The sequence below is a fragment of the Sebastes umbrosus genome, chromosome 3 (assembly GCF_015220745.1).
Source record: "Sebastes umbrosus isolate fSebUmb1 chromosome 3, fSebUmb1.pri, whole genome shotgun sequence".
Classification (NCBI taxonomy): domain Eukaryota; kingdom Metazoa; phylum Chordata; class Actinopteri; order Perciformes; family Sebastidae; genus Sebastes; species Sebastes umbrosus.
The window spans coordinates 37,985,542-38,004,018 of NC_051271.1; the positions used below are offsets into that span (position 1 = coordinate 37,985,542).

At 40.0% G+C, this 18,477-nt stretch overlaps 2 protein-coding genes across 3 annotated transcripts in view; one reads left to right on the forward strand and one right to left on the reverse strand.

The window, feature by feature from the left end:
• The window catches only part of LOC119484960 (collagen alpha-1(XVII) chain-like), a 28,546-nt gene extending 20,446 nt beyond the window's left edge, over window positions 1-8,100 (reverse strand). Inside the window, 8 exon segments of the mRNA XM_037764153.1 lie at window positions 115-213; window positions 400-537; window positions 699-746; window positions 1,659-1,712; window positions 1,796-1,843; window positions 1,977-2,444; window positions 4,636-4,709; window positions 7,966-8,100. Of these exon segments, the coding sequence (XP_037620081.1) occupies window positions 115-213; window positions 400-537; window positions 699-746; window positions 1,659-1,712; window positions 1,796-1,843; window positions 1,977-2,444; window positions 4,636-4,699 (919 nt within the window). The 5' untranslated portion in view covers window positions 4,700-4,709; window positions 7,966-8,100.
• Window positions 8,101-14,642: 6,542 nt separating this feature from the next.
• On the forward strand, window positions 14,643-17,215 carry LOC119485892 (small integral membrane protein 26-like). Of its 2 annotated transcripts, none has more exons than XM_037765717.1 (3): window positions 14,643-14,777; window positions 14,818-14,988; window positions 16,700-17,215. In XM_037765717.1, the coding sequence occupies exons 2-3, from the start codon at window positions 14,865-14,867 to the stop codon at window positions 16,873-16,875; spliced, it is 300 nt and encodes a 99-aa protein (XP_037621645.1). In that variant the 5' UTR covers window positions 14,643-14,777; window positions 14,818-14,864; the 3' UTR covers window positions 16,876-17,215. The 2 variants fall into 2 exon arrangements, with proteins under 2 accessions (XP_037621645.1, XP_037621646.1); XM_037765718.1 differs by having other exon boundaries at window positions 14,662-14,749; window positions 14,830-14,988.
• The last annotated feature ends 1,262 nt before the right edge of the window (window positions 17,216-18,477 follow it).

Here is an 18,477-nt window from a genome sequence, read left to right on the forward strand (position 1 = left end):
CACACAGCCCCTCTGCGATGGTATGACCATGCAACAGCTAACTGAGAATGGTTGCATACAATAGTTCCTCTAGCAACAGCTTGCTTATGTTATTGGTTGTCATATATGACTGACCTGTGGGGTAAAGGCTGGAGGTAGCTGACAGGTTGTTGGGGTTGGTATTGTAACTGTAGCTACTGCTCACACCTCCGGGCCAAACGCTGCCATAGTGGTCTAGTAGGGAAGACAGAAAAATGGTAGACAGACAAATTAAAAACTGAGGGGCATGTGGACGCAGAAAATGCAAATCCCCACTTTGAAAATCACTGCTGTAAACAATCATACTCCATATTCTGGTAGCCTATGTAAAGGAAGCAACATGTATAAATGATAACAGATATGACAGCTGATTAGTTGGACCTGTGCTGGAGCTCTTTGTCCAAGTTTCCACGCTGGCCTTCCTGGGGATGGGCAGCGTGTTGTCAGGGGGCTGAGTGGGGCTGGGGCTGGTGGAGCCGTTTCCTCTCAGCAGACGCTTCACGTCATCCAGCTCCGTCCCTGCACAGCAGAGCTAACGTCAAACGGAGGACCACGATGTCTCTAGTTACCATTTACTTCTAATTCAAACTGACTGTATTTCATTATTTCATTGCTGCATCATACATTCGTTCTTTAGGATCATATGTGGATATGCATTGGCCATGAAGAGTCCTACTCACAACTCGCTGGATGGGAAGCACTCTGAAGCCTGGCTCTGATCTCACTCTCTAAACAATGGACAAAATGGTTCATTGAATATCCTTATTGCTTTAACGTACGGTGACAGTCTGCAGAGTAAAGGTAAAAATTGTATTGATATGCATTGTTTATGTAATATCTATTTAAAGTGGCAGTAGACAGTTTATTTTTGGCATCATTGGGCAAGAGAGTAAACTGAGTGTAAACTAGACTTCTGCTCCTCCTCATGGCTCTGTTTTCAAGCTTTACAAAATCTAGCCCGTGATGGGAGACTTTGGCCAATCACAGGTCTTTCAGAGAGAGAGAGAGCGTTCCTATTGGCTGTTAATTCAACGGAGGCAGCTGTCAATCACTCGCAAACTCCAATTAAACGGTCATACTAGGCAGCTGATCAAATATATTTTGTTACTGTAATGCCAATTTCTCTCCTCAAATGTTTTCAGAATCATCTTGTAGTGTACTGTTTAGCTGTAAAATTAGAAAATGTGCTCCGGCTGGTGGGTGGTGCTTAGTATTTCCTCAACAGATCTCAACATGGCTGCCGGGTCACAAACTTTCTCATTTTATAGCTAAACAGTACACTACAAGATGTTTCTGAAAACATTTGAGGAGAGAAAAAGGCATTACAGTAACAGAATATTGATTCATATTTGATCAGTTTGACCGTTTGATCAGAGTTTGCGAGTGATTGACAGCTGCTCAGAGATGGCAGACTCCAGATCGGCTCTGATTGGTTGTTTTCCTCCGTTCTGTGAAATCTTGCAGATGCCATTACGAGTACCGGAGGACACAGAGGAACAAGATTTTTTTCAGATTACCTGTCTCATGGACTACTGTCAGGATAAAGTGACCGTTTTATAAAAGTAACTTTTTTGCCATCATATTGGCTCCAACCTGCCTACTGCTGCTTTAAGTGCATTGTGTCAGAGCAGCCAGTGTACCTCTGCTCTGAGTTCTCCCTCTGGTGGCAGAACTTGAAGATGCGCTTGAAGTGCCTAAAAAAGAGAAATAAATTCATTGACAGGTTGAATACATGTGCACATTCCAGAGTATAACCTGAGGTTCAAGTAAACCTTACCGTACTCCTTCCTGTTGTACTCTGGAGAGGAGTTTGTGCTTGAACTTTCTGAAACATGATGACAAAATAAAGATTATATTAGTCTTTAGTTTATTTTCTCCTCTTCAAAAAATGCTGTAAAGTAATGCTGCTGGCCCCTCATTCAAACCATAAACAGTGTGACCTTTGACCTTTCACTAACCGTAAAAGACATCTGAGAGAGCTGCTGCCATGGACATGGTCACGCTCTTCTGCTCTTTTGGAACAGGTGAAGAAGTGACTGCTGAGGACGATTCTCTCTTTGCTTCCCCAGTTCCTCCTGAACTGTAGCGAGTCTTCTTCACGGTCGATACTGTCACAGAACCTAGACCCCCTTCCTTTCTTCCCACTCTACCACCACTCGCAAAACCAGAGGACCCCCCTCCTGCACCCGAGGCCCCCGAACCCTCCGATCCCCCCGAAGCTGCTGAACTCCCTCCACCTGAGGATACGGCAGAGGAAGCTCCCAGGGTAGTGATGCTGATGCCTCCAGTGCCCTTGCCGGCTCCGGATCCACCGGAGCGAACGGCGTGGGAGCTGCTGGATGTGATCAGAACTGAGCTGCTTGTGCCGCCAGAGCCTCCTGATGCAGCTCTCTCACCTGGCCCTCCTGCGCTCAGCAAAAGATCACCTAGAGTGAAAGACAGGAATTAAAAGAGAGGAGGAGAGGATTTACCACCTCATTATGATTAATGTTCATTGTTAGTATATCATCCTTGTGTTTTTCATCTCATCTCTAAAAGGCAGGCTCATCAATTACTCAGATGACGTCCTCTGGGGGCTGAGTATGGATAATATATAATCTAATGACCCAGTTGCAGGATTGCACTTGCAAATTTCACATTTGACCTATGACATGAATACCTATTCAACTACCTATCAACTTTGTTTTTGTCATAAAATAACATTCTCAAGGTAAGCCTCTGCTTGTCTGGTATAGTGTGCCTGAACATGCCTCATTCCTCTATACCATGAAATTCTTACATTTATATGAGATGGATTTATGACACGCACATAGAACATAGTTGCTGCCGGTGTTGCTGCCCAGGGGAATGATCTTGTCTAATTAAAATGATAAGCTCTCACCTGGAAGCTTGACAGGCCTCTAACTCCTTCTAGTGGCAAAATATGACAATAATTCTTTGCCTACCCCAACATACTTTAAAGCTGCATTTATTTATTTTTTGGTCCCCTGGGGGCAGCAAAACAAGATGTAAACATAACCCAGATATACAGTATAAACAACGTATAAAGTTGATTTGACGAAATTACTTATTTAGACATCCCACAGACACAGAGCAATATTAGCCTTCATTTGTATTTTGGCTACCTAATAAATGCCCTATTAGCTCTGTTTTAGTCTCCATTTAGCCTCCTTAAAAGAAAAGTATCAGGCGTTTTAGCTGCTAAATATTCTACTATGTTCACAAGCTAGCTGCTAACTTTGCCTATCCTCTGTTTGGTGCTGGGACAGTAGCATGCAGTTAGTTTATCAAAGCTTCCGTTGAATATACACAGCTGCCTGCTGCAACTAGAAACCAGGCTGATGAAACCAGGGGGACTGAAACAAAACCGGAATAGCCGGATAAACCAAAAAAATGAGCAAAGACATTAAAAGAGCTGAGATCAGTGCAGCTTTAACTTCACAATCTACCATTCAATATACTAGTGCGGTGCCCGTTCAAAGCATGCCTGTTAGGAACACGGCTCCTATTCCTACACATGCATACATACATACATACGCACGTACATACATACATACATACATACATACATACATTCATACGTACGTACGTACATACATACAAACATACATACATACATACAAACATACATACATACACACATACATACAGATATACAGTACATACATACATACATACATACATACATACATACAGTACATACATACATACAGATATACAGTACATACATACATACATACATACAGTACATACATACATACAGATATACAGTACATACATACATACATACATACAGTACATACATACATACAGTACATACATACATACATACATACATTACATACATACATACATACATACATACATACAGTACATACATACATACATACAGTACATACATACATACATACAGTACATACATACATACAGATATACAGTACATACATACATACATACATACATACATACATACATACAGTACATACATACATACATACATACATACATACATACATACATACATACAGTACATACATACATACATACATTACATACATGCATACATACATACATACATTACATACATACATACATACAGTACATACATACATTACATACATACATACATACATACATTACATACATACATACATACATACATACATACATACATACATACATTACATACATACATACATACATACATACATACATACAGTACATACATACATACATACAGTACATACATACATACATTCAGTACATACATACATACATACATACAATACATACATACATACATACAAACATACGTACAGACAACAGACAGACAGACAGACAGAGAGACAGACAGACAGACAGACATACAGTACATGCATTCAGACAGACAGACAGACAGACAGATGCACCTCAACTATATTGAGGTGGAAGCAGAAATCTCAGACAGAAACCTCCAATCAAGAGCCATTCTTTTTTTCTTTTTCCTCTATTTGTAATTTGGATGAGCCAATCCTTAAAATGCTGTCATCAATTATGCATTGGTTGAAAAAACAACATAAAAAGTATATGTAGCATTTTCGCAGCCAGAGTTCTAGGCTAACACCTAAGAGATCTTACCTCTGCTACTTCCTCCAACACCTCCCCCAGAGCTGACAGTCGTGGTTGTAATTAGATTGTCCATCCAAGGCTAGCTGTTACAGAAAAACAGATCATACACTGTTGTTTTCTGTCCCAAAGGATTCCTGGGGAAAATATGGTTATGCTGTGTGGAATATTAAAGACTAAAACTCGTAGTAGATTTTCATTACATTGAGCTGTAAAGTTACTATACCCTAAGGCAGTATTTGCACACACAGTCCTTTCCTAAGTCATATCGTTTCATTTTGTGTGGTCATATTTCTTTTTCCTTTGTAACCATGTTTCCTGTGGAAAGGCTCTTTAGAATCCAACATGCCATTGATTAAAAAGGTTCACCTGAAGCTGTATAGAAAGGGCGTAGCTCTAAGCTCACTTGATGAATGTGACTTTCTTTTTGACTGAAGGACCTAAAGTATAAAGGCAGACACAGAACGTCAGCTGAAACAGGTATGAGGTTTCAGTCATAGCTGGAGGACATGGCATAATGTCTTTGGACTGAAACTAGAACTGATTACTGTCAGAGCAGAGGCAGACACTGACATGGGCAATTTGTTTGATAAGGAAATTAAATGTATGTATTGTGTAGTATATATAAGTGGCAGTAGGCAGTATATTTTCGGCATCATTGGGCAAAAATCCCTAAACAACCTTTCAGCATATTGTAATTCAAGTGTTCTACTAGACTTCTGCTCCTCATGGCTCTGTTTTCAGGCTTTAAAACATCTAGCCCGTGACGGGAGACTTTGACCAATCACAGGTCATTTTAGAGAGAGAGAGCGTTCCTATTGGCTGTGCTCCGGTCATGTTACCGGTAGTTTGGCATTCCTTCAAGAAAATTCACAACAGCTACCACGACACAAACTTTCTCATTTTACAGCTAAACAGTACACTACAAGATGATTCTGAACACATCTGAGGAGAGAAATAGACATTAATGTAACAGAATATTGATTCATATTTGATCAGCCCTGCCTAGTTTGACCGTTTGTTCGGAGTTTGTGAGTGATTGACAGCCGGCTCTCATAGACAGCAGATGGGCAGCAGACCTCAGATCAGCTCTTACTGCTTATTTTGAAATATTGCAGATGCCGTTAGGAGCACCGGAAGACACAGAATTACATGATTTTTTTCAGGTTACCTGTTTCATGCACTTTCATAAACTTTTTTTTAATCATATTTGCTCCAATCTCGCCTACTTCAGCTTTAATGTTAGCCCATCAGACTTTCTCTGTCTCGATAGGTTTTTGTTGTGTGCAGTGGACACAGCAGGCTTGAAGTAGCTCAGTCTGTAGGGACTTGGCTCAGGATGTCCCCGCATGGACCAAGTACTGAGTGTGAACTTGTAACTGGAGAGGTGCCAGTTTGACTCTCGGATACTGCCGAGGTGCCCTTGAGCAAGATACTGTTGGTTCGGGCCTGTGTGTAAAAAATAATAACAGAATGAAAACATTTAATTTCCCCTCAGGGGATCAATAAAATGCTTTCTTCGTCTGGACACTGTACTATTTAGGAGGAAACTCACTGGGCCTCATTGACAAAAATGGAACACGGCAACGCGGATAGCTCACACCGGACCTGGAGTGTATGGTTGTCAATTGGCATTCTCGCACTGCATTTTTGCATCGTTCTAGTAGAAACCCCAAATAGTATAAGAATAAAAATGAAAAAAAAAAATGAAAATGAGCATATGTCCCCTTTAAAGCAAAACTGAACATATAGACATCGTCTTTTGTAAGCTAATCAATTGTTTGCAAAGTATGTTGCCATTGAAATGCAAAGCTATAACTTCTTGTTATTTGAGTTACTGCTGTTGATATATATCATCTAATTATCTGCAGTTTATGGATTTAGATATATTGCATGACCCAGGCACTCAGAAATGTCATAAAGCTAAAATACAGGCTTGCTGTTATGGAACGTTGACTTGTTAGAGCTAGCTTTTCCATTGAGAGCAATAATTAGCCTGAGGTAACTGGTCTTAAATATTAGGTTGATCTGACAGGGGAGTCTGGGTATTTAGCTCTAACAGGGCAGGCTGATGCTCCCAGCGATGTCACTCACTCCCCCATATACTGTGGATTACCACCCACACAACCAGCACCCACATTAAGGTATACTGGAGGCGTAAAACAAGGAAAAAATAAAAATAGCTGGTAGATGAATAGAATAACATGTAAAGCCCACATTTTTCCATTTATAATGTATGTCACAGTAAACATTCACACTGCACTCTTACCTGCACAATTTACACATGTGTCTCAACTAGGCTAAACAGGCAACGAGGTGGAATGCTCATACTGCCCCATTATTTCAAACTCTGAAGTCTGTTTGTAAATTGTAATACAGGTGTCTTTAATTTCAACATTAGGTCGGTTCCTTTTACAAGCCCTCAGGGTTTTTTTTCACCCACCTGTGCATCTATTTATGTTATTGTATATCTCTTCTCTTTTGTTTATTATATGCATAAATAAAGAAGACCTGAACTGAACTATATAGAAGAAACATCAAATCTGGACTAAGCACATGTGAGCTATATGTCTATTGGGTTGTACATTATTATTTTTTAAATGTTCTACCTTCACACACTTTGTATTTGTACCTCCTTATGATATGTCTTAGGTTCCTTAGATGGGTCAATAAAGTTGTTATTATCTTATCTAATCTTTCATTAGTCATTTTTAGGGCTGTCAAAGTTAACGCAATAACAACGCGTTAACGCAAATTCGTTTTAACACCGATAATTTCTTTAACGCGTTAACGCAACTTGCGATTTTTAGGTTGTAGCGGCTCAGTTTTAAAGCTAGAGTGAAGATACTGGCATCGTATAAAACAAGAAAAACCTAAAGAGTCCATCGATACCAACCATGTCATATTAGCTTAAAGGAGGCTAAATAACGCTCCAAACTTACACTAAATTTTGGCGAGGAAAAACTGGCATGGCCATTTTCAAAGGGGTCCCTTGACCTCTGACCTCCAGATCTGTGAATGAAAATGGGTTCTTTGGGTATCCACGAGTCTCCCCTTTACATCACATGTAGGCTTAAATTTGCCATGTTATGCATACTTTTTATGCTAAATGCAGTACCTGTGAGGGTTTCTGGACAATATCTGTCATTGTTTTGTGTTGTTAATTGATTTCCAGTAATAAATATATACATACATTTGCATAAAGCAGCATATTTGTCCACTGCAACCTGAAACCATACAACTATAGTTCAATCTGAACACATGCATAACAGCTATTACATTATTATTGATTTTATAAAACATTTCCATCCTTGATAAAGAACCGTTGGGAGTTTTGCTTACCTTTTAGATCATTTGTTCAGAAATAATCCCTCCCCCCCTTTAATGAGTCTGTCCTGTTCACCACATTGCAATGTATCAAGTCCAGGTGCTGAAGGAATACGCTGTGCAGTGCCAGCGACTGGCATGTGTCTGAAGAGTTGATGTTTTAGCTTTGTCTGACTCATAGCTTCAGTCGACAAGTTCCAACAAAGTGGAAGGGGCCGTTACTTCAGCCAGTGACAGGCACACTGTAAAGAAAGTACAGGGAACATAGCCCTGGGCTGTTTGAATGAGTAAAACACTGCTTTGAGGGTAGTAAAAGTGATTGAACAATGTGTTGCGTTACTCTATTATCCTATTATCACTTTTGTTTGTTTCTATAATTACATGCTTGTGTGAAAGTATACAAGTAAGCCTCTCAAAGGCCTGAAAAAGACTGAATATCACCGGAAAGGAAAAGTGAAAACATTTCCTTTGAATCATGGATAAAACAACAGCTCATTTTATTCTACCTGTTTTTTTTAGAAAATGTGCTGTCAACTGTGAGGATCTTGATTCAGAAGCATATTCCTCACTGTGTCTCTAATTATCATGAGCAAACTACGTGCCAGGACAAATTGATAGTCAGATTTACAAATCCATGTCTTAAAAAAGGGTGGATTGTGTTGTTATGTTGGTAATGTGATGACTTTGTTTACATGCTTTGAGCTTTACAGTGGCAGTGAGGCCTGACTCGCACACTGAGCCTGGCAAAAAACACTCCCACCAGAACCATGAATGCACTCTGTCAGATTTATGTTCATTCTCACTGGAGCTGAAGCACACAACTTCAAGTGCCTGAAAAAAACCCTCTCATATTATAATATTTTTGCATATAAATTAGGGCTGTCAAAGTCCACGTGATAATAACGCATTAAAGCTGAAGTCGGCGAGACTGGAGCAAAAATGATTAAAAAAAGTTATTTTTTAAAACGGTCGCTATATCCTGACAGTAGTGCATGAGACAGGTAATCTAAAGAAAATCATGTCCCTCTGTGTCCTTCGGTGTCCTCCGGTGCTCCTAACGGCATCTGCAAGATTTCACAGACCGGAGGAAAACAAGACTGCTGGAGTCTGCCGTCCAGCTGCCGTCTGTGAGAGCTGGCTGTCAATCACTCGTGAACTCCGATCAAACGGTCAAACTAGGCAGCTCTGATCAAATATGAATCATTATTCTGTTACTGTAATGCCTATTTCTCTCCTCAAATGGTGTCAGAATCATCTTGTAGTGTACTGTTTAACTGTAAAATTATAAAGTCTGTGACGCCGGCAGCCATGTTGAGATCTGTCGAGGAAATACCAAGCACCGCCCACCACCAGCCAGAGCACAGCCAATGGGAACGCTCTCTCTGAAATGACCTGTGATTGGTCAAAGTCTCCCGTCACGGGCTAGATTTTCTAAAGCCTGAAAACAGAGCCATGAGGAGGTGTAGAAGTCTAGTTTTCTCTCACAACACTTGAATTACAATATGCTGAAAGGTTATTTTTGAATTTTTGCCCAATGATACCAAAGAATGATTGCCTACTGAAGCTTTAATACCAATTAATTTTAACGCCACTAATTTCTACAACGCATGTATGCAATTTGTGATTTTTAGGTTGTAGCGGCTCAGTTTTAAAGCTAGAGTGAAGATCCTGGTATTATAAACTTAAAGGTAGGGTCGACGATTTTGTAAAGCTAGCATAATTTCAAAGTAGCATCGCATCAGGAGCTCCGTCTAAACCCCCCCCCCTCCCCTCTGGGCTCCTTCCAAGGCAACGCCCCCCCACACACACACACACGCACACATGCACGAGCACCGCCGTATCGTAACTACTTCACAGACACAGAGCGGAGAGAGGACCTCAACTCAACAACGCTACTTCATGACAACTGACCGCGGCAGTGCTACTGCAGGGCTGACTTTTCTCTTTCATTCTCCAGTAATCTTGCGGCGGCGACGCGCTTTGAGTTCAGGCTGGTGCACGCCAAGGGTAGAGTACGAGCAGGGAGGCAGGGAGGCATCTGATTGGTTCTTTCCAAGCGGACCGCAAGGCAGTGATTGGTAGACGTTTTTACAGGATTACAGCAGCTACAGATGACGGCTCTTTTACGGTCTTTTTTCAGAGCTCATCAGTAATGGATCGCTGTCGGGGGGTAAAGACCATTTCAACCAATAAACAAATAGTGAATACTGGAGAACATCGTCAACCCTGCCTTTAGGCTAAACTTTGGCAAGGAAAGGAGGAGGATTGGCATGTCCATTTTCAAAAGGGTCCCTTGACCTCTGACCTCCAGGTATGTGAATGTAAATGGGTTCTATGGGTACCCACGAGTCTCCCCTTTACAGACATGCCCACTTTATGATAATCACATGCAGTTTGGGGCAAGTCATAGTCAAGTCAGCACACTGACACACCATGTTATGCTTTGAGCATATTTTTTTATGCTAAATGCAGTACCTGTGATGGGGTCGCCTCACTGTTTCGACCGATGCAATATCTGATTCTTACAGATAGTCCCATTAAAGGACCAGAGTGTAGGATTTAGTGGCATCCAACCAGTGAGGTTGGAGATTGCAAACAACTGAATAGCCTTCCACTCACCCCTGCCTTTCAAAAGGTGTCGGAGAACTACGGTGGCCTTCAGGTAACGTAAAAACGTGAAAGCCTCTCTCTAGAGCCAGAGTTTAGTTTGTCCTTTCTGGGCTACTGTAGAAACATGGCGGAGCAACATGGCAGACTCCGTGAAGAGGACCCACTCCCTATATACATATGAAAGACTCATTCTAAGCTAACGAAAACACAACACTTCTTAGTATCAGGTGATTATACACTAATGAAAATATAGTTATGAATATTCCAATAGATCCCCCAAAATCCTACACACTGGACCTTTAAACAACATCAAACTAAATCTAGAACTACTGACAGAAACACTTTTCTGATCCTATGATGGAAATGTGCTATTGGGTGTTGCTTGAACAAGTCTGAAACCATGTTGAATGAAACTTATGCAGAATGAATTCTTTAGTGACATGGATGCTTTTAATATGACATGTTTGAAATGTCTGTTGAAATAACGGAGATCAAATAACAACACAGCCCGATATGTGTTTCCTTCTCTCTCTTACATGTGTGTCATCTTTCCTGTGTTGTTCTCTGATTCAAACATACTGGCTTTGTTTGGATTTCGGCCAAAAACAGTTCAGATGTCAAAATAATTTAGAGTCCACCATGCTTTCCACCCTCAGACTGCTTTATAAGAGCATTGTTCAGGGAGAAATAAATTAGTGACATTTAGAACACCTAGCGGCTTAATGGTCTTAGTCAGGTATGTGTTGGTGCAGGCAAGAGTGGATCTCAACCTACATGCTTTAGGGCCTCCAGGAGTTGGAGCTTCAAGTTCCAAATAAAACCAAAGATGTATGAATACATCTGTGAAATATTGTGGACATCTGATGTGCCATCTGCAATTAATAGCATCATTCAAGATCACGCATATTCAGAACAAAAGGATACAAATGTTGCTTCAGGTTTTTGTGCCACTACAAACACTTATAATAAGAATTTAATAACAATTCTAACCCAATTTAAAGGGCCAGTGTGTAACATTTCAGGGGGATCTATTAGCAAAAATGGAATATAATATTCATAACTATGTTTTCATTAGTGTATAATCACCTGAAACTAAGAATTGTTGTGCTTTCGTTAGCTTAGAATGAGCCCTTCATATCTACATAGGGAGCGGGTCCTCTTCACGGAGTCCTCCATGTTGCTCCGTCATGTTTCTACAGTAGCCCAGAATGGACAAACCAAACACTGGCTCTAGAGAGAGGCTTTCGCGTTTTTACTTTACCTGAAGGCCACCGTAGTTCTCTGACACGCCAGTGAAACCGCGGTAACGTGAGCCACAGAGTGCAAAACCGTGATACCGCCAGCAGCCGTCTGACTTCCGTTGCTCCTAAAGTAGTGTTATTATGGTAAGGATGGGCTCTGAGTGAGGCCAACGGCGTTACCACGGTTTTGCACTTAGTGCTCCGTTACCACAGTCTAAGAAAGGGAGGAGTGAGCGGAGGGGTACTCAGTTGGTTGCAATCTGCAACCGCACCACTAGATGCCACCAAATCCTACACACTGCACCTTTAATAATGTCAATATTCTAAACATAGGCTGGTTTAATAACTACTACTGTACATCATGGTCATACTGTAAGTGTCAACAGTATCTGAGTGAAAGTCACACATCATTTTTAGAATGAATTATATCTTCACCTTCTTATACAGGCATCCAGCCAACCAGAGGTGTGCAATGGCAGCTGTGCAACTGAAACATTTTGCATGAAACATTTGTAGAGAAGGTTGTATGTGACTCACCGTTAGCAGCGCTATAAATCCTCCCACACAAGTTACAGCGGTTTGTCAGAGTCCCCGGGTCACACAGATGTCTCAAAAATGACCTTCTCAAAAACAGTTTTCAAGGATAAGTCTGGTACAGTAATATTCTATATTTTGAAAAGACCAAACAGTGAGTGAACCTGCTAACAGGCATTATGCATGTATGCCAAAGCCTGATAAATATCACTCCTCTGTGCCATAAAGCTCCATTGTTGTCCAAAAACTATTAAAACACATCAGTGAGCCACACTGTTGCACTGGGTGTCATGTTCCTTCCTTACCATTAACACACACTGTAGTTTATTTTGAGTCAGTCCCATATACACCGTCCTGCTGATGTAAATTCTCAATATAGCACCAAATGTTTTTCAAATTAAATATATTCTCAACAAAAATATACACTTAAAGTGGAAGAGAATCAGTCACCCAAGTTCGTTTACTAAATGGATTTCCACTCTAATGAACATCTCCTCCATCACCATCTGGTTCGCCGCTGCCACCGCCAGGGACAAGGCTAGGCTGCAGCGGGTCATCCGTGCTGCAGAGAAGGCCATCGGCTGCAACCTTCCCTCCCTCCAGGGGCTGTACACCTCCAGGACCTTGAGGAGGGCAGGAAAGATTGTGGCCGACCCCTCCCATCCCAGACACCATCTCTTCCAGACTCTGCCATCTGGCAGGAGGTTAAGGTAATAAAAAAACAGTTTTTTCCCCATGGCAGTGGGGCTCTCGAACAGCCCCTCTGCCCCCCTGTGACTGTCTCTCCCTCATACACACACACACACACACACACACACACAACTGCACCCCCCCTCCCCCCTCCCCTCCCCTCCACACACACACTATCTCTCTCTCTCTCTCTCTCTCTCTCTCTCTCTCTCTCTCTCCCTCACACACACACACACACACAAACACACACACACACACACTACTCATTCACATGTTGGCGTGTGTGTTGGCTGGTACATAGCCTCTTATTCACGTGTTGGCGTGTGTTGGCTGGTACACAGCCTCTTATTCATGTGTTGGCATCTGTTGGCTGGTACACACGCCAACATATGAATAAAAGAGTACTGGCACTTCATTTTTTCCACTTTAAGCACTGTGTGCAGTATTTCAGAGTAGCCACAAGGCATGTCAGGTGACAGCTTTACCTTTATCCCTTTTATATTGAGCAGTAGGCTAATAAATCAGAGTGAAGCATTGATGGGCAGGTGCTCCAGCAAGGTTAAGAACATTTCTTCATCTCCTTTTCCCCTCACACATATCTTTATGTATTAAATTAATATGTATATGTTTTGACTAGTCAAAATGACGTTGTAGATATCTCAAACTGGAGTTACGGATAGTCAAAATGTAATTATGGATATTTTGAATCAAAGTTTTGACTATAGGCGAAAGCATTAAAAAATTGTATTATACTACTAAACAAATGTATAAAAAAGGTTGAAACCGCCCATGCCAAGAAACTCTGTACACCTTTTATTTAATTTACTTACCTGGTTTGTCCTTTTTGTTTGTTCATTGTTTGTTTATTTGCTTTAGTTTTATTCCGTTTTTTTTATTTATTTATTTATTTCCTTCCATAATGGATGCCAGCTCCTCACATCTTTTGACCCACCAGAGGGCTTTGACCTTGGTGTCTTTTCAGTGAGTGGATCTGTCTTTGTGCGTTGGACGGTTGTTTCAAGTTTTTCTTTACGGGAGATGTGATTTTTGTTATTTGTCATGTGTTCCATGTATATTTGAGTTTTGATTGTTGTATTGTAAAAAGTAAGATTTTCATGTCTTTTTTATTATAAAGCAGGTTTAAGTGCTTTATAAATACTGTGAAAGTATCAATATACAGAGAAATACACACAGCCTATATTCAGAAATTGTGCATTTGAAACAAGCCATTAGGATTTCTGTCCATTTGTGATGTCACAAATATACAATATTTAGACCATTACATGGTTTTAAATGTAAACATTCTAAATGTGTCCCAATTTATTTCCTGTTGCAGTGTATGTAAATAACATCAGCTGACAGGAAGTAAACATGGACCCAAACTGTTGCCTAGCAACGCAATTCCATTGCAATTCTGGTGAAATGCACTAAAACGGAGCATTTCAGACAGAGGGTAAATACAGGTATATTCAAGCAGACAGTATGAGGGAAATAAAGTTTTTTTTAACATTACAGCATGTAAACATGTTCTAGTAGAAACACAAAATACAAGTATGAATCTGAAAATGAGCATGATATGGGACCTTTAAAAAAAAAAAAAAAATCTTCCCCGGAAGTTGTTTTTTTAGTTATCGCATCAGTTCTACTTCCGGGTTGACTGTCATGGCGGCGCCCTGAAGCCTCAATGCCACCAGCAGAAGACCCCCGCAGTCCTCTGCAGTAACAGACAGTCCTCTGCAGTAACAGACAGTCCTCTGCAGTAACAGACAGTCCTCTGCAGTAACAGACAGCCCTCTGCATTCAGAGACAGCTGCTCCGTGTAGCGGAGCAGATTGCATCATGAACTACAAAGATCTGGCTAAGTGGAACGTGAGAGTGGCTGCAGTCTACGCGGTCGGTATCTGGACGATGATCGGCTCCTACACTCTGTTCAGATACACAGGTCGATACGAGGACCCGCCAGGTGAGAGACACCTGGGACTAACGGGAACACACACTGCGGGTTATTCAGCTGCTTATAGGAGTCTACATAGTTCTTTCACTAGATGGTATCAAACAAACCGTACCGTGTGTATGACGTCAGCCTGCTTGTCTCAGTGTCCCAGTACACCTGGAAACAGACCTCTGGGCTTCATTATCTCTCAGCAGTCACAGTGCTGTCTACTATAAATATCATTATTCAAGTAGCCTAATGCACTTAAGTAAATGTTAATGTACTTTAAGGAAGATCTTAAGGTAGGCACCATTGTATGCTGCTTTATACTGCTTCTCCACCACATCTCAGAGGGAAATATTGTACTTTTTACTGCACTACATTTATCTGACAGCTATAGTCACTTTGCAGATTAAGAATTTAAAGGTCCCATATTGTGCTCATTTTCAGGTTCATACTTGTATTTTGTGTTTCTACTAGAACATGTTTACATGCTGTAATGTTCAAAAAAACTTTATTTATTTTCCTCCTACTGTCTGACTGAATATACCTGTCTTTACCCTCTGTCTGAAACACTCCGTTTTAGTGCATTTCAACGGAATTGCAATGGAATTGCAACAGAATTGTGTTGCTAGGCAACCACGGTCCATGTTTACTTCATGTCAGCTGATGTTATTTACATACACTGCAACAGGAAATAAAGTGGGACACATTAAGAATGTTTATGTTTAAAACCGTGTAATGGTCTAAATATTGTATATTTGTGACATCACAAATGGACAGAATTCCTAACGGCTTGTTTCAAAGATACAATTTCTGAATACCTGCTGTGTGTATTTCTCTGTATATTGAGCGTTTTGATAGTTTAACAGTATTTATACAGCACTTAAACCTGCTTTATAATGTAAAAGACCTGAAAATCTCACTTCTTACAATATGGGACCTTTAAGCACTTCTTATTTTATTTATTTTTTGTTTTTTATTTTAATTTATGGTTAGTCAAGCTGAGAATGTTTTATTGCAATAGATCAATAAAAAAATTAAGTAATAAAAAAACTAGGGATGCACCTATACTGATACTGGATCAGATATCGGGCCGATACTGACTCAAATAGCTGGATCGGATGTCGGTGCCAATTGGTCGATCTATTAAATAAAATTTTATGTTTGTATACTATATACATTATATACTGTAATTATAATTATTGTTTACATTTTGACTAATTTGTTGCTGCATTAAAAAGGTTTTACACCTGAATTGTAATTCCTGTTAATTTTGAAGATTTTTCACCAAGTTTCGGGAGCACGATTTATTTTTTTTATAATAAAAAACAATTCAATAGAGTTATATCTATGCATTTATTTGTTGTTTTACAAAGTTAGGAAAGCGATTTTTAAGTCCAGCCTGATGTTGCCTTACATCTAACAGAATGATCCCAGTCACTTCCACACAGTGAGGCATACAACTTACTAATTAAACACTGGTATCAGATCAGTACTCGGTGTATCGGCCGATACCCAAAGCCCAGGTATCGCTATCGGTATCAGGACTGAAAAAGTCAGATCGGTGCATCACTATGAATAAAAAACGAATTCCTTTTCAATAGCAATTACTCACATTAATTTAAACGTGGCTAACTTTCACAGTTGTTACGCTGTATACTCCCTCAACCCAGTTTACATCGATATGATATCAGTTCTAACTGCTAAATCCCTCTTTCCCTTCCCCCTTTGAACTAAGTGAAAAAAGAAGAAAAGGTGGAAGAGCCGGAAGATCCAAATAAGGTCGTCTACGAGACTCTTCACTCCAAAACCACCATCCAATACAAGAAAGACTTTGTCCCGTACAGCACAAGGGTCTACAATTTCATCAAATCCTTCAGCGGTGAACCTGGGAGAGGAGACAGTGACAAATAACTGCATCAGTGCAAAGGATGATGGACACTGAATTTGTCAAGAACAAGTTTTTTGAATGCACTATGATGAATTAATACTTTTGTGTGAGGAGGACGTTATCTTTATTTGTAAAAGAAATTCCAGCGTGCTGTCCAGGTCTAGGGGAGCTGCCTTTGTGTTTGGATGCTAATGGTCTGTCCCCAGATATATTTATATTCTATTATCAATCTGTCAACAATATTCAGTAATATTACTGTAAGTTTCATCTACGGCATTGTACACAATACAAAGTTCCCACAACCACTAATGATGTATAAATAAACTGAATCTCTTCATTATGTAAGAGGCACTTATACAAAAGTGTGTGAATTTATTTTTATAGATCTTGTCATTATCCTGAGTGAAGACTTACATAACAGTCTCACTACCTTTATGAATTTTAAACTGTTGACATGCATCAGCGAGGTTTCTCAATTCTATGGACATGTTGGATGCTGCGGTGTTGGATCAGAATACATTATAGGGTGTTTCTAGTCTTTTTTTCTAGAAAAGCACAGTATTACTAATAATATTAGTAAATGTTTCACTCTGTTCAAGTGCCCCAGTAAGCCATGACCGAGGCAGCTAAGTGGGATTCATCCATCTTTAATTTTATTATTTACATCTGTGCTTTTCCTATCGTGACATGTCAAAATGTCTTCCATAAAATAAAATATATGAGGTGGGAAATATGTTAGAAGCACCTTTCAATATAATGCCGTCCAACACCACCACAAAGTGCAACTACAAAATCTCAACAAAACTTAACACTTTAAGTAAGATGGTATTTATTACATGGCTATTGTACTACATTTTCTTTCTGATCACCCAATATCCATTCATGCAATACCTGATGCATCAACTTTTTGCAATATATTGTAATATTGTTGGTGTTCATATTACAAATTTGAATTGTTACAGCATTATTGCAGGGATAAAGGGTAAATGGACTTGCATTTATATAGCTCCTTTCTAGTCTTCTGACCACTCAAAGCGCTTTACACTACATGTCAGTATTCACCCATTCACACACACATTCATACACTGATGGCAGAGGCTGCTAAGGTGCCAATTTTGCCCATCAGGATCTAATCTAAATATGTACAGGTTCGGGAGTAATTTGGGGTTAAGTGTCTTGCTAAAGGACACATTGACATGTGACCCTGAGCAGCCAGGGATCGAACATCCGACCTCGTAAACTTATGACTTTATTCTCATAATATTGCGACTTTTTTCTCGTAATATTGCGACTTTTTTCTCGTAATATTGCGACTTTTTTCTCGTAATATTGCGACTTTTTTCTCGTAATATTGCGACTTTTTTCTCGTAAACCTATGACTTTATTCTCATAAAAGTATGACTTTATTCTCAACAAATTACGACTTTTTTTCTGGTAAACCTAGGACTTTATTTTCATTAAATTCCGACTTTTTTTTCATAATATTATGACTTTATTTACGAAAGCTCCGATTTTTTTCCTCAATGTGGCCCTAATACTCCGTTGTAATTGTCTACCCTCTTTTATATTTGTTATATTTTTTATAATTGAAGTTATCTTTCCTATCCAATTGTGCCTTGTATATT

Excerpts from the sequence above, each read along its gene's own strand:
- LOC119485892 (XM_037765717.1), top strand. The coding sequence starts at position 14,865 with ATGAACTACAAAGATCTGGCTAAGTGGAACGTGAGAGTGGCTGCAGTC. Across the intron at positions 14,989-16,699 it reads TCGATACGAGGACCCGCCAG|TGAAAAAAGAAGAAAAGGTG; the intron begins GTGAGAGACACC and ends CTTTGAACTAAG.